At 49.9% G+C, this 11,635-nt stretch overlaps 1 protein-coding gene across 1 annotated transcript in view; it reads right to left on the reverse strand.

Annotated features, from left to right (window-relative positions):
- LOC144180632 (uncharacterized) overlaps positions 1–7,454 on the reverse strand; it is an 81,816-nt gene extending 74,362 nt beyond the window's left edge. The window contains exons 1-2 of the mRNA XM_077708944.1: positions 7,281–7,454; positions 739–799 (exon numbers count right to left, since the gene is read on the reverse strand). Of these exons, the coding sequence (XP_077565070.1) occupies positions 739–799; positions 7,281–7,414 (195 nt within the window). The 5' untranslated portion in view covers positions 7,415–7,454. The remainder of the gene's footprint in view (positions 1–738; positions 800–7,280) is intronic.
- Between the last annotated feature and the right edge of the window lie 4,181 nt (positions 7,455–11,635).

Here is an 11,635-nt window from a genome sequence, read left to right on the forward strand (position 1 = left end):
TTTAGAATTTTCCTTTATTAAAAAATTCACGGATGCTTAGTTTTCCGATAGCAAATGATATTCTACAGCTACTGCAGAAAACCGCCGCCTGCTGGCGGCTCAAGAAAAATCACGCGGCAACAGCAACGAAAGGTTCCACTAGCTAGGTTCTGCGTTCTGCTTGGAATGCACGTAGAGCATGGCAACGCGGCTCTATAAACCTTTTAGTCGGCCGCCTCCATTTACGCGCGTCTCCTCCGCCGTACTGCAGCGCTGGCATCGAAGAACCCGGCCTGTAGCAGTGGAACGCGATAAATTGAAATCACCTTGCGCAAACCTTTAGTGTGTTTACCTTGGAATGAGCGGGAAGGTACAGGAACAGCATGAGAGGTGAGCGGGAAAGCAAAGGGGGGCATTTCCTTAGCCAATGTCTACAAAGACTATCGTCTTTTGACGACATTTGCAATGAAAGTAGCAGATACGCGGCTAATTTTTTTTTAACCGCTTTCATCCATGCGCACGGCAAATTTTGCATATCGCACACTTATCAAAAGATAAATATCCCATAGGAACAGTGGTCTAATGGTGGCGCAGAACATACAGTGCAGAAAACAGCAGCACTTTATTCGATATAGATCTGGCCCCGCACTCATCGACAGCTCGAGAGGCAAGGTTGGTTAGTGATGAGTCCCGGCTTTATTTTCTGGCACCCTCGTGTGTTTTGTTTTCCGGGTTTCATTTCCACAAAAAAAAGCTCACCTTATCTGCTGTCAGGTTGCAGAACATTGGGTAGCGCTCGCAGAGCCGCTCCTTCTTAATCCTGTAAAATGCAGCGTGGTACACAGTGCTCAAGATTTAAGAAGTGACAAAAAAAGTGAAGGAATAGACCCGGCCATTTTTTCTTTAACAAGTCGTTCTATACTTGTAATAGGGGTTGCGAAAAGACTGCAATAATAATATCTGCTGATCCCGTATGCAATGTTCCGCGCAGTTTGTAACGCTTTCACAATAAGATTAGACGGGAGCAGCTAAGGCGCCTTGTGCGCCTTCCTATTGCCCCGTGGTCTTACGCGAACAGTAATGATCTTAGCGACCAGAACCATGGTGACAGCGCCTCTTCAGTTTGTTTTTAGAGGCGAAGCACTTTAAGGCCGAGGCTTGTCCGGCGTCCGTGCTCACGGCACAGCACCGTGTAAATCGAAACATCCGTTAACAAAAGGTTCACAAAAGGTTAACAAGAACAAAATAAAACGTTCACAAAATGTTACAGAGAGACAGAGAGAGTGAGAGAGAGAGGGGGGGGACGCACAGCACTGTGTAAATCGATACATCGGTGAACAAAAGGTTAACAACAACAAAATAAAAGGTTCACAAAATGTTAGAGAGAGAGGGAGATAGAAAGAGAGAGAGATAGGGAGAGAAAGAGAGAGAGGGAGAGAGAAAGGGAGAGAAAGAGGGAAAGCGGGAAAGGGAGAGCGAGAGAGAGTAACAAGAACAAAATAAAAGGCTCACAAAAGGGTAACAATAAAATAAAAAGTCACAAATTGTTAGAGAGAGAGAGAGGGAGAGAGAGAAAGTAGAGAGAGAAAGAAAGGGAGAGAGAAAGGGCTAGAGAAAGGGAGAGAGAGAAGGACGCACAGCACCGTGTAATAGAAACAACTGTGAACGAAAGGTTGACAAAAGGTTAACAAGAACAAAATAACAGGTTTACAAAAACTTGACAAGAACAAAATAAAAGGTTCACAAAAGGTTAGAGAGAGAGGGAGAGAAAGAGAGGGACGCACAGCACCGTGTAAATCGGAACATCTGTGAACAAAAGGCTCACAAAAGGTTAACAAGAACAAAATAGAAGGTTGACAAAACGTTACACAAAGAGAGAGAGAGCGATGCACAGCACCGTGTAAATCGATACATCGGTGAACAAAAGGTTCACAAAGGATTAACAAGGACAAAAAAAGGTTCACAAAAGGTTAGAGAGAGGGAGAGAGAGAGAGAGAGAGAGACGCACAGCACCGTGTAAATCTGTGATCGAAACATCTGTGATCGAAAGGTTGACAAAAGGTTAACAAGAACAAAATAAAAGGTTCCCAAAAGGTTGACAAGAACAAAATAAAAGGTTCACAAAAGGTTACACAAAGAGAGAGAGAGAGCGATGCACAGCACCGTGTAAATCGAAACATCTGTGAACGAAAGGTTCACAAAAGATTAGAGAGAGAGGGACGCACAGCACTGTGTAAATCGAAACATCAGTGAACAAAAGGTTCACAAAAGGTTAACAAGAACAAAATAAAAGTTCCACAAAAGGTTACACAGAGAGAGAGAGAGTGACACACAGCACCGTGTAAATCGATACATCGGTGAACAAAAGGTTCACAAAAGATTAACAAGAACAAAAAAAGGTTCACAAAAGGTTAGAGAGAGTGAGAGAGAGAGAGAGACGCGCAGCACCGTGTAAATCGAAACATCTGATTGATTGATTGTAGGGTTTAACGCGCCGACGCAACGCAGGCGATGAGGCGCGCCGTAGTGGAGGGCTCCGGATTAATTTTGACCACCTGGGGATCTTTATCGTGCGTCGAAATCTCGTACACACGGGCGTTTTTGCTTTTCGCCTCCATCAGAAAAGCGGCCGCCGCGGCCGGGAATCGAACCCGCGACCTTGTGCTCAGCAGCGCAACGCCTTAGTCACTGAGCCACCGCGGCGGGTAAATCGAAACATCTGTGAACGAAAGGTTAACAAGAACAAAATAAAAGGTTCACAGAAGGTTACACAGAGAGAGTCACAAAAGGTTAGAGAGAGAGAGGGAGGGAGAGGGAGGGATAGGTAGAGAGGTTGAGCAGTTTACCGTGGCTCCTGGAGAGCCGTGCGGCGGATGCACGAGGAGCATTGGATTGGATTGAATTCAAATGAATGGATGGAAATGAATTTGAATTGAATAGGATTGAGGCGGAGTCGATCGTATTGGATTAAATTGAATTTTATTGGATTGGATTAGCTTGGAATTGTATGAACTGTACACACGTGTTATCACTCATTTAGGTGCGCGAGTGGGCCATGTCACGGGTGGTTTACGGTAAAAACGATCCCCAGTGCTTCGCCCACTCGTGATGATTCACTTCGTGGAGATGCGCGAATTTTTTTCGTTCCATAACTGCAGGGCAATTGCAGCAACCATCGCGGAAACCGGTGCCACTGACTGGCTTGAATGTGTTGATTTTGTGATTGGGATCCCGAGATTGAACTGTGTTCATTGTGTGAGCTCGGACCTTCTCCTTCTCCCCTCATCCTTGCTCCCCCCCCAGAGCCTTTATGTCCTCTCGTTTAATAAAGTGTTTTATTTCAACTGCGACACGAACCGGTGCGCCGGCGCCTGAACACGTAATACCCCTGCTCGTATTTATTAACCTTATCTGTGTCATCAAAAGGGAAAAGGGACCGTCGTCGTCGTCGTCGTCAAGACGAATAATACCACAAGTCAAGCGACCTTAGCAGCAGGAAGGATCAATTGCCTCACGGCCAAGGTGTCCGCGGCCATGCGCCTCGCGAAAAGGGTCGCCAACAGAAAGGCCGGCATGCGGGAGGACAGCCTGTTGCGGCTCGTTCACTCATTCGTTATAAGTCATGTGGCGTACGTCGCCGCCTTTAATAACTGGCGGATAGGTGAACGCAATAAAATCAATGCGATGATCCGCAAGGCCCACAAGACGGCACTCGGACTTCTCGACTGCACGAGCACCGACAAGCTGCTGGACCTCGGCGTGCACAATACGCTCGTGGAGATTGGAGAGGCACAGAGAACCGCGCAGTTCGAGCGGCTCGCGGAAACCAGGACCGGAAGAGCCATCCTGAAGAGACTGGGCGTAGACCCCGACTCGAGCATGGACGGCTACGGCCGCACGAGAGAGATTCCGGGCCATATACGAAGAAGGATGAGAGTCTATCCCATTCCAAAGAACATGAGCCCCAAACACAACCGGGAACGAAGAACGGCGAGAGCCAAGGCAATGGTGGAACTGCACGCGGAGCATGCCGGGACGAATTACGTCGATGCGGCGGAGTATCGAGAACGCGGGGCGTTCACGGCGGTGGTCATCGACGCCAAGACCGGCGGCACGACCCGCGCGGCGAGCGTACGCACGAAGGAGGAGCGGTGCGCGGAGGAGGTGGCGATTGCTCCATCTCGGATCCGGACTGCATGACCGTGCTGTGTGACTCTAAGAGGGGAGTGAGAAACTATGCCAAGAACAGAGTATGTTGTGGAGCAGTGCGGGTGCTCGCCGTGCTGGACCTCAAGGACAGACAAGTGACAGTGAAGTAGTTCCCGGCCCACGCCGGGCACGAAGTCTCGGAATGTTACGCGAAGCACAACGAGACGGCGAACTCGACCGCGTGAGAGTTAACAGGCCGCACGGCCGTAGCGAACCCGTGTGCGAAATAGACTGCAAATGCAAGGATAGAGTAGGTACATAAAACGATATAACAAAGAATTGCAGGTTAAGCAGGAGGAGAATGGCGCTGCCCGAACCGAGTTTGATTCGGGAACAGGCGGTAGTGTTCAAGACAGATGAGGACAGGTTCGCTTCTGACCCCTGTCATCATAAAACACGTGTTCCCCAAACAGTACGAGGACGACACGGGCAAGGTGTGTCGAGCCACCGAGGCTCACCTGCTTTGGGACTGCACGGCAAGGCCCAGAGAAGCGGCGACAGCAACAACGATCCCGCCGTGGTTCGAAACAGCGGCGTAGAGCAACGACAAGAACGAGGAACTCCAGGACGTCCAGCTGATCCTGGCCGCCCTTGAAAGGCAGAAGCCGGCGAAAGCCGAGAGGGCCCGGCCCCCCATCCAGGGGCGACTGAAGGACTTCGAGGGGAGTAGAGAGGCGGCTGTCGAGTAAAGGGTCTCCTGACAGGATGACGTAGGTCGCGTCATGGTGTTCCATTAGGGACACCACAAGAGGCGATTTCAATAAAGTCTTTACTCACTCACTCACGCAACGGAGCAGTGTTGTGGTACTCACCGTTGCTCGGATATCGCGCACACTGACTGCTGCTCGTAGCGAAACTGCACTGACAGGCTGCGAGCCTGCCGCCACCTCTCCCAGCTGCCGTTAAATCACGGCTTCCACGCAACAAGGGCGGTAATTTTAATTCTGGGCTGGAAGATCCCGTAACCTACATAGCAAGAATGTTGAGCGCGGAAATTTTGAGACTGGTGATAAAGATAGCTGCTGCGGTTAGGCGAACCCACTGCGCATGGTCCTGGAAATTCACGCTAAGTTACCGTCTGTCCTCGCTGACTTCGCCGGCTTGTGAAGCAGTTTCTTTTATTGCCCGGCTGCCATCCCTCCCCCCATCGTACACTCACAAGGCGGCAGTCCGTCCTCCTCCGACAGATTCAGACAAACACATTACCCACTGAACATCTCACACATCGCTTTCGAAATTTACCCGGCATCCCTACTTGCTCGTTCTGCGGAGGTTACCCAAACATATTCCACACAATATGGGCCTGTGATCGACATCCAAAGTTGACCCCCATCCCGAATCCAACTCTAGCATCCTGGGAGGCAAGTCTGTCTGACCCCAGCGCTGCGACACAGCTCCTGCTGACGTCCAGAGCGGAGGAAGCCATGGCCACGGCTTCCCAAGACGGCGCCCTGGACTAAGGGTGCTCAGGAAAATAAAGTTTCATTCCTTCCTTCCTTCCTTCCTTTTTCACGAAGGCGAAAAGCAAAAACGGCAGTGTGTACGAGATTTCGCTGCATGTTAAAGATCCCCAGGTGGTCAAAATTAATCCGGAGCCCTCCACTACAGCGCGCCTTATCGCCTGAGTTGCGCCGGCGAGTTAAACCCTTATCAGCATCATCTTAAAACCATCATCTTTTATTCCCCCCCGCGCTCTTTTATGCATTTTATTTGCTGGAATAGTTGAGTCCCGCGATACCGACTCGGCGTTTGCTATCGGCGGGAACTAGCAGACTACGCGCCCGCGTGACGCCTGTAGCGCGGCTCTTCCACGACGACATGGTTAGGCTGGGCTCCGTGAGACGGCGCCACGGGTGAACGACCAACGGTGGAACCCCGTTTATACGTTATTCACCGGCCTGGGAAAACAAAGTGTAACAACCAGGAAAACGCAGCAGTAAGGAAACCTTTAAAAATGAACAAAAAGTGTGTAGCTTTGACTTGCAACAATGTATTTCTGCAACTTCCGCTTTCTAACCTTCAAAAACTCGATAATGTAGGATTGCCGCTTTTTGCGATCACTGGAAAACACCAGGCGTTGCAATGAAAGGCCCCTAGCGATGTCGACTCTCTTCTGCGCTGGCTTCTTATCTACTGCATTTAGCACGTCAAGGTTTTCCTGAAGGGAAAACGCCTCCCGTTTTCGCGACGACATCAAGGCACGACAGAGTTCGCGGTTGCACGAGCAATGGTGGACTCGAAGCTTGAAGCGGGCGATGACGATGAGAGTGCGTTCTATTCATGCGGTGGTGCTTTTACGGCAAAAGTGCACTTCCGGCATTCTGAAGTGAATCTTCCGTTGTAAGCGCAGTGGTGATGGTGATAGCATAGACTAACATAAGGCCATCTAGCCATGACGAATCGCACCCTCGTGCGGCTTCATGGGTCTGCGCGTGTTGCCTGGGCGGGTTCGGAGTGTAAGATTGCGACGAATGATCCGGGAATGTACTCTCAGCGACGACGCAACGGTGAGGATTTCAATACATGGGACTCTATGTGAGCTGCGCCGGGACTAGACAAAAACAACGTAGCAGCCGGGAAATGCAGCACTGAGGAACGTAAGAGCGGGGTTCTACTATATATGCCCCGCGCGCGTGCAACGGAGACTGCATCCGGACGTCGGCGCCGGCGGCAGCGAGGGCTCTTCCAGTTAAGCCTGCAACATCAATGGACCGCTGTTGGCGCTGGTACCGAATGGCTCTGATCGTGGGGCCCCTAGAAGACGGGAACGCAGGGGAGGTTTTGGGAATAAAGCCAGGATTTCCGTGGGTTGCCTTTGTCTCTTGCCTGCCTCCCACCTCAGCGCCGTCACCATGCCTCCGTGTGTGGAGGATAGTGAAGAAAACCGTTATTTTCACACATTTAAGGGGGTGTGATGCAGGAAAGGAAATTACTGATGCCCTAGGTTTTATTGCGTACGTGCGTGTGTGTGTTTCTTTACGACAAGCATGGTCTTTGCAGCTTAGTACTGTGCCTCTGAAACCGCCCAGTACGCACTTATGTACCCCATAATGCAGTCCTGTCAGCAGCGCTTGGAAAGAGCGTACGCATACCAGTTGGTGACGCAGACAGAGATGCCCGGGAAGCGTAGCGTCTGCGTGCTCTCGATGAGGACGTCCACCACGGTCGGGTAGCCGAGGAACGAGACCAGCGTGCCGGTGCCCTGGTACAGCAGGCCGGACACCATCAGCGTGCCGCTCACAATGCGCAGCACGCGGAATACCAGCCGCCACCTGCACCAATGGCCCCCAGATCCTGCTTGTATACATATACGCGTGCTCCATTTACCCGAGGGCGCGCACCCGTGCACATGCCGCGCTGCAAATATCTCGCTGAAAAGAACTTGGGAAGTTCGTTTATTCTCTGAGATTGCGAATGACTACCTCAATACTGGACAACTCATGGACCTTTTTCCAGTAGCATAGCCCTCTTGCGGCGGCCGCCCGAACCACACTTGGCGGATTATAGAAGAACCCACCCCCATATTTTTCCTGCCTGCCTTGCGGAGTAGAGGAAGCCGTCCCAGGCGCACGCATGGTTTTGGTGGCAGAGAAAGTTTTCGATAGAAGCCGTAGCGCCTACCTGTCGGCCGGTTTCAGAGCTCAGAAAACGGAGCAGCACTTAGCTGGCTCGGCGTTCGCAACTGGCTAATTCAATATGGCGTCATTTTGTTTACGTTTTTTTCCCCCAAGAATGGCGGGTCGTTCGCGGGGATCGAGACTAGCGCATGCGCAGAGCGCGACTGGAAAAAGGTCCATTCAAGTTATTATGCCTTCCTGAGGCGGAGACCTCCACCGAACTCGCCATGACGGCTTGTTGTGGATTGTGTAAGCTCGGTGCCGGAGTCTTTCCTTACTTGTCACTGCCTCTTCACCGGCCCTATGATGGCTTTCTTTCTTCTCATTAAAACGCATTTAATAAGTTGTCGGTGCTTGTTGACAGAACCGATTGCGACTTCGCTCCGGGTGATATGTAGTAAACCAATCATGCAACGTCCTGGTAAGCAGAACCGTGTGATTGCATAGTCCAGCACCAAACACATGGACCTGCATTTTCTTGGCGATTCAAAATATTCCCCTTTATTTTTATAGACTTCGATTGCCGCATCCGCCGTTGCTTGGCCTTGGACATAGTTTACATAGTTGGATACCTAGATGATTCGACTCCATCAGCCCTCTACTCGTATACATCGTCTGTCGTGCGCACATACTTGATAATCACTTCATGCCGCTAAACCTGAAATGACCAATATGTTTCAATAGTAAATGATCTAGAAACATTGTTGACTGAAAAAAAAAAAAATTATTGTATCCCGCAACCCTTCAAAAGCTGTTCGAATTATATTATGGCCGGTTTTCCAAGTGTCAGCTGGTATTTGAAGTGTAAAATGCCGCGCAGCTGCAGCCCTTTCCCTCCCCCTCTCTCTCCCCCCCCCCCTCTCTCTCTCTCTCTCTCTCTCTCTCTCTCTCTCTCTCTCTCTCTCTCTCTCTCTATCGTGTTGGTCCAGTTCAGAGACGTTGGGCAGGTAAGCAACGCTCCCTTCAGTTCATAGATCTCACTATAGACACCGTTACTTTTCATGTCGTGAGCGACTAGTTCATCAGCAAAGTTTGATCTCTGCACAGCACGAGTGGAGATTAAGCTGACTTTGCATGCAGTGTGCCATTAACCATCAGGTATTTGTCTCTTCGCGGAAAAGTTTTGAGCACGCGCAGCCTTACTGCTTCTTCGTCAAAGTCATCCTCCTCGTCGCGGGAAGCCTCAGCGCCGCTGTTTCCTCCGCCAGCCCTGCTTTCGTCTGCAGTTCAAAGCGAGCGTTGAGACAAGACCGACGACGGCTCCACAGCATGGGCTGTCCTTTTGTTTCCTCGTCCACCAGGTGTCGCGAGTAACCGAAGAAGAAGAACAAATTGGCGTGGCAAATAGTGATGAGCTGAGGACGTTTCGTGCTGTTGGAAATTGGATATCGACCTCACCTCACGCGCCCGCTGCTGCTGAACATGTTTTCGAGTGGCAGTGGCGGCCCGTGAGAAAAGCTGCAGGTGGCGTCGCGCAACAGCGTCCACATTTTGCAGCATAATGGGCCGCACGCCGTATTCACGCAAAGTGTTGCGGATCTCGTAGCGTGACCGGTGATGGCGTCCGTTGGTCCGGAGTTGGGGCGAACATTGGGGCCGATAGTAGGGCGAAGAAATAAACTTTATGTACAGATATTTACATAGCGTTTGAATGAGTGAAAAGGGTCCTGCGCTCCTGCGCGCGCGAGATTAAATAACCAGGTTGGATCCGCCCCCTTTCACCTTTTTTTCTCGGCTGACGTCGGGACGCACCAATCACGAAACTCCGTGGCACTGAAATTGACGTCCACACACTCACAAAGAGAAGGCGCTTTTCCTCTCGCACAGCTCAGTCGGTTGGCTTCGGTGGTGCAGCCTTGAATAGCGGCGTCTCGAACCCAGAACAAAGCGGCCCCATGATGTGCGGATCGCCGCTGAAGATTGCCGCCGGAAGAGCAATGCTGCACGCCTTTGTTCATCCCTTCCTGCAACATTCTCGCTCATTGTGGCTTCCCTTGCCAGCGGGCGCTTGGGTTACGGTGAAGCCGCGGAAAGCGGCTTGTATCCAGCAGCAGAGTCAGTTGCCCCCGCGTCCTTGCGCGCACAGCCTTGTCGCTCCCCGTCGATGAGGGGGGTGGGGGATGGAACTGGCGAAAACCGGACGACAGGAGGGTTGGGTGATCGAACCCGATAAAATTGCAGACGGTCGTCGCAATGCCAGGAAACGAAACTGAACTCTGTTTGTCTCTGAATCCTTATCATTTCAATTACCCTTGTGTGCTTGCGCGCATGTACGCATGCGCATTCTGTTTTGCCCCCTCTTATCTCTCCCCGCCACATGTTCACTCTACGGATAGAGCTGTATCCATTCTCAACTTGTGTCCCGCTTTCCCGATATTGGGAAACAAGAAATGAACCATTACAGTGGTATTTCTCTTCAATTCATAGGGAGATTATTCCTTCCCCTTCGATAATGAAATACTAGAACAGGTGGACAAGTCATCAGCGCGGATTAAAACCACGAGAAAGAAATATGGCGTGTTAATTAGTACTATGGGCTGGTGGGCATCCGGCAAGCACATCCAAGCTTCCAAAAAACGCAAGTAACGAAGTATAGGCTTCAAAGATTAGCGAGCAGCGCAATGTAAATGTACACAACACCGAAGGGTATACCTGAAAAACAATGTATACCTGGGACTTTTAGTTGTTTACGACATCATTTTCAGAGCTTGTTAAGAAAAATGATTTTTCGTTAAGACGAACAAAATGAAATTGCAGCGAAGCAAAAACTTTTATTGCCGTGATTCGCGTGGCACTTGGTAATTGTATACTAGCTGCAGATCCGGTGAAACATTTACAACTTAAGAGATTAAGGTTCGTGAAATACCGAAAGAAAATGTAAAAAAGAAGTAACTTGAATAAGACATTCCTAAATAATAGTGAAATAATTTATTCATAGATATTGTTCTCACTTAGCTGGGCAGGAGGGGAGGAACCATGTGAACTACGCGTGCTGTTTATAGATTTATCTCGAGAGTATTGAATTGATGAAAACTGGATAAAAGTATACAACTTACATCAGGCGGCAATATCACATAATATGGCTGTGAGCGAAACCACAATACATCGATAATAATTCATGATGACAAAAAAGAAAGTCGCGCTTTAATTTCTGCGCGGCTGTCACTGTTCTTTTGCTGCCTAATATGGGAGAAATTGACTCAAAATGAGAGGCGTCTAGGGCCGAGATCAATGACAAGGAAGGTTCCACGTTCACACGGAGCAATGGAGTAAAGTTCGAGCATAAGGGCAGGGTAATTTTGTCGTGGGTAATGAATGCGTAATTTTCAGATTGTAAACTAAAAGCAAGTGAGTGTGAGAATACAATGAAGATAAATTAAGATGGAGAGGGTGAGGGAGTAAAGACCACACATGAAATGTGCAGTTGACAATAATAATGGCGAACTCTCAGGGGAAAGCACGGGTGGGGGAAAAAGATAAAGAAGGAAGAAAGGCGTATGTATGAATTGTGGGGTGATGATAGCGGAGAAGCTGTGAATGTATAGAGGCGGGTTGTAGGAACGAATGGTCCCGGAACAGATGGTCTCGGAACAAATGGTCTCGGAACAAATGGTCCGAACTTCAAAGGAGGGACAAATGGTTCCCGGAACTTATGGCCCCGGATCAAATGGTCCAGGGTACCTCTTCGGGCAAAATGATTACACAAAGGCCGTGTCTAGAGTGCCGTCCGACGTTATTATAAGCACACAACTATTTTGACGTCCACCCGCATTTTGTGACAAAATGGCCGCGTCTGGCACTACTTCGCTCTAGATAACGTAAAGCTAGGC

Source organism: Haemaphysalis longicornis, unplaced genomic scaffold, assembly GCF_048455015.1.
Source record: "Haemaphysalis longicornis isolate Haplotype H1 unplaced genomic scaffold, Haemaphysalis longicornis Haplotype H1 scaffold_4, whole genome shotgun sequence".
Taxonomy (NCBI): Eukaryota; Metazoa; Arthropoda; class Arachnida; order Ixodida; family Ixodidae; genus Haemaphysalis; species Haemaphysalis longicornis.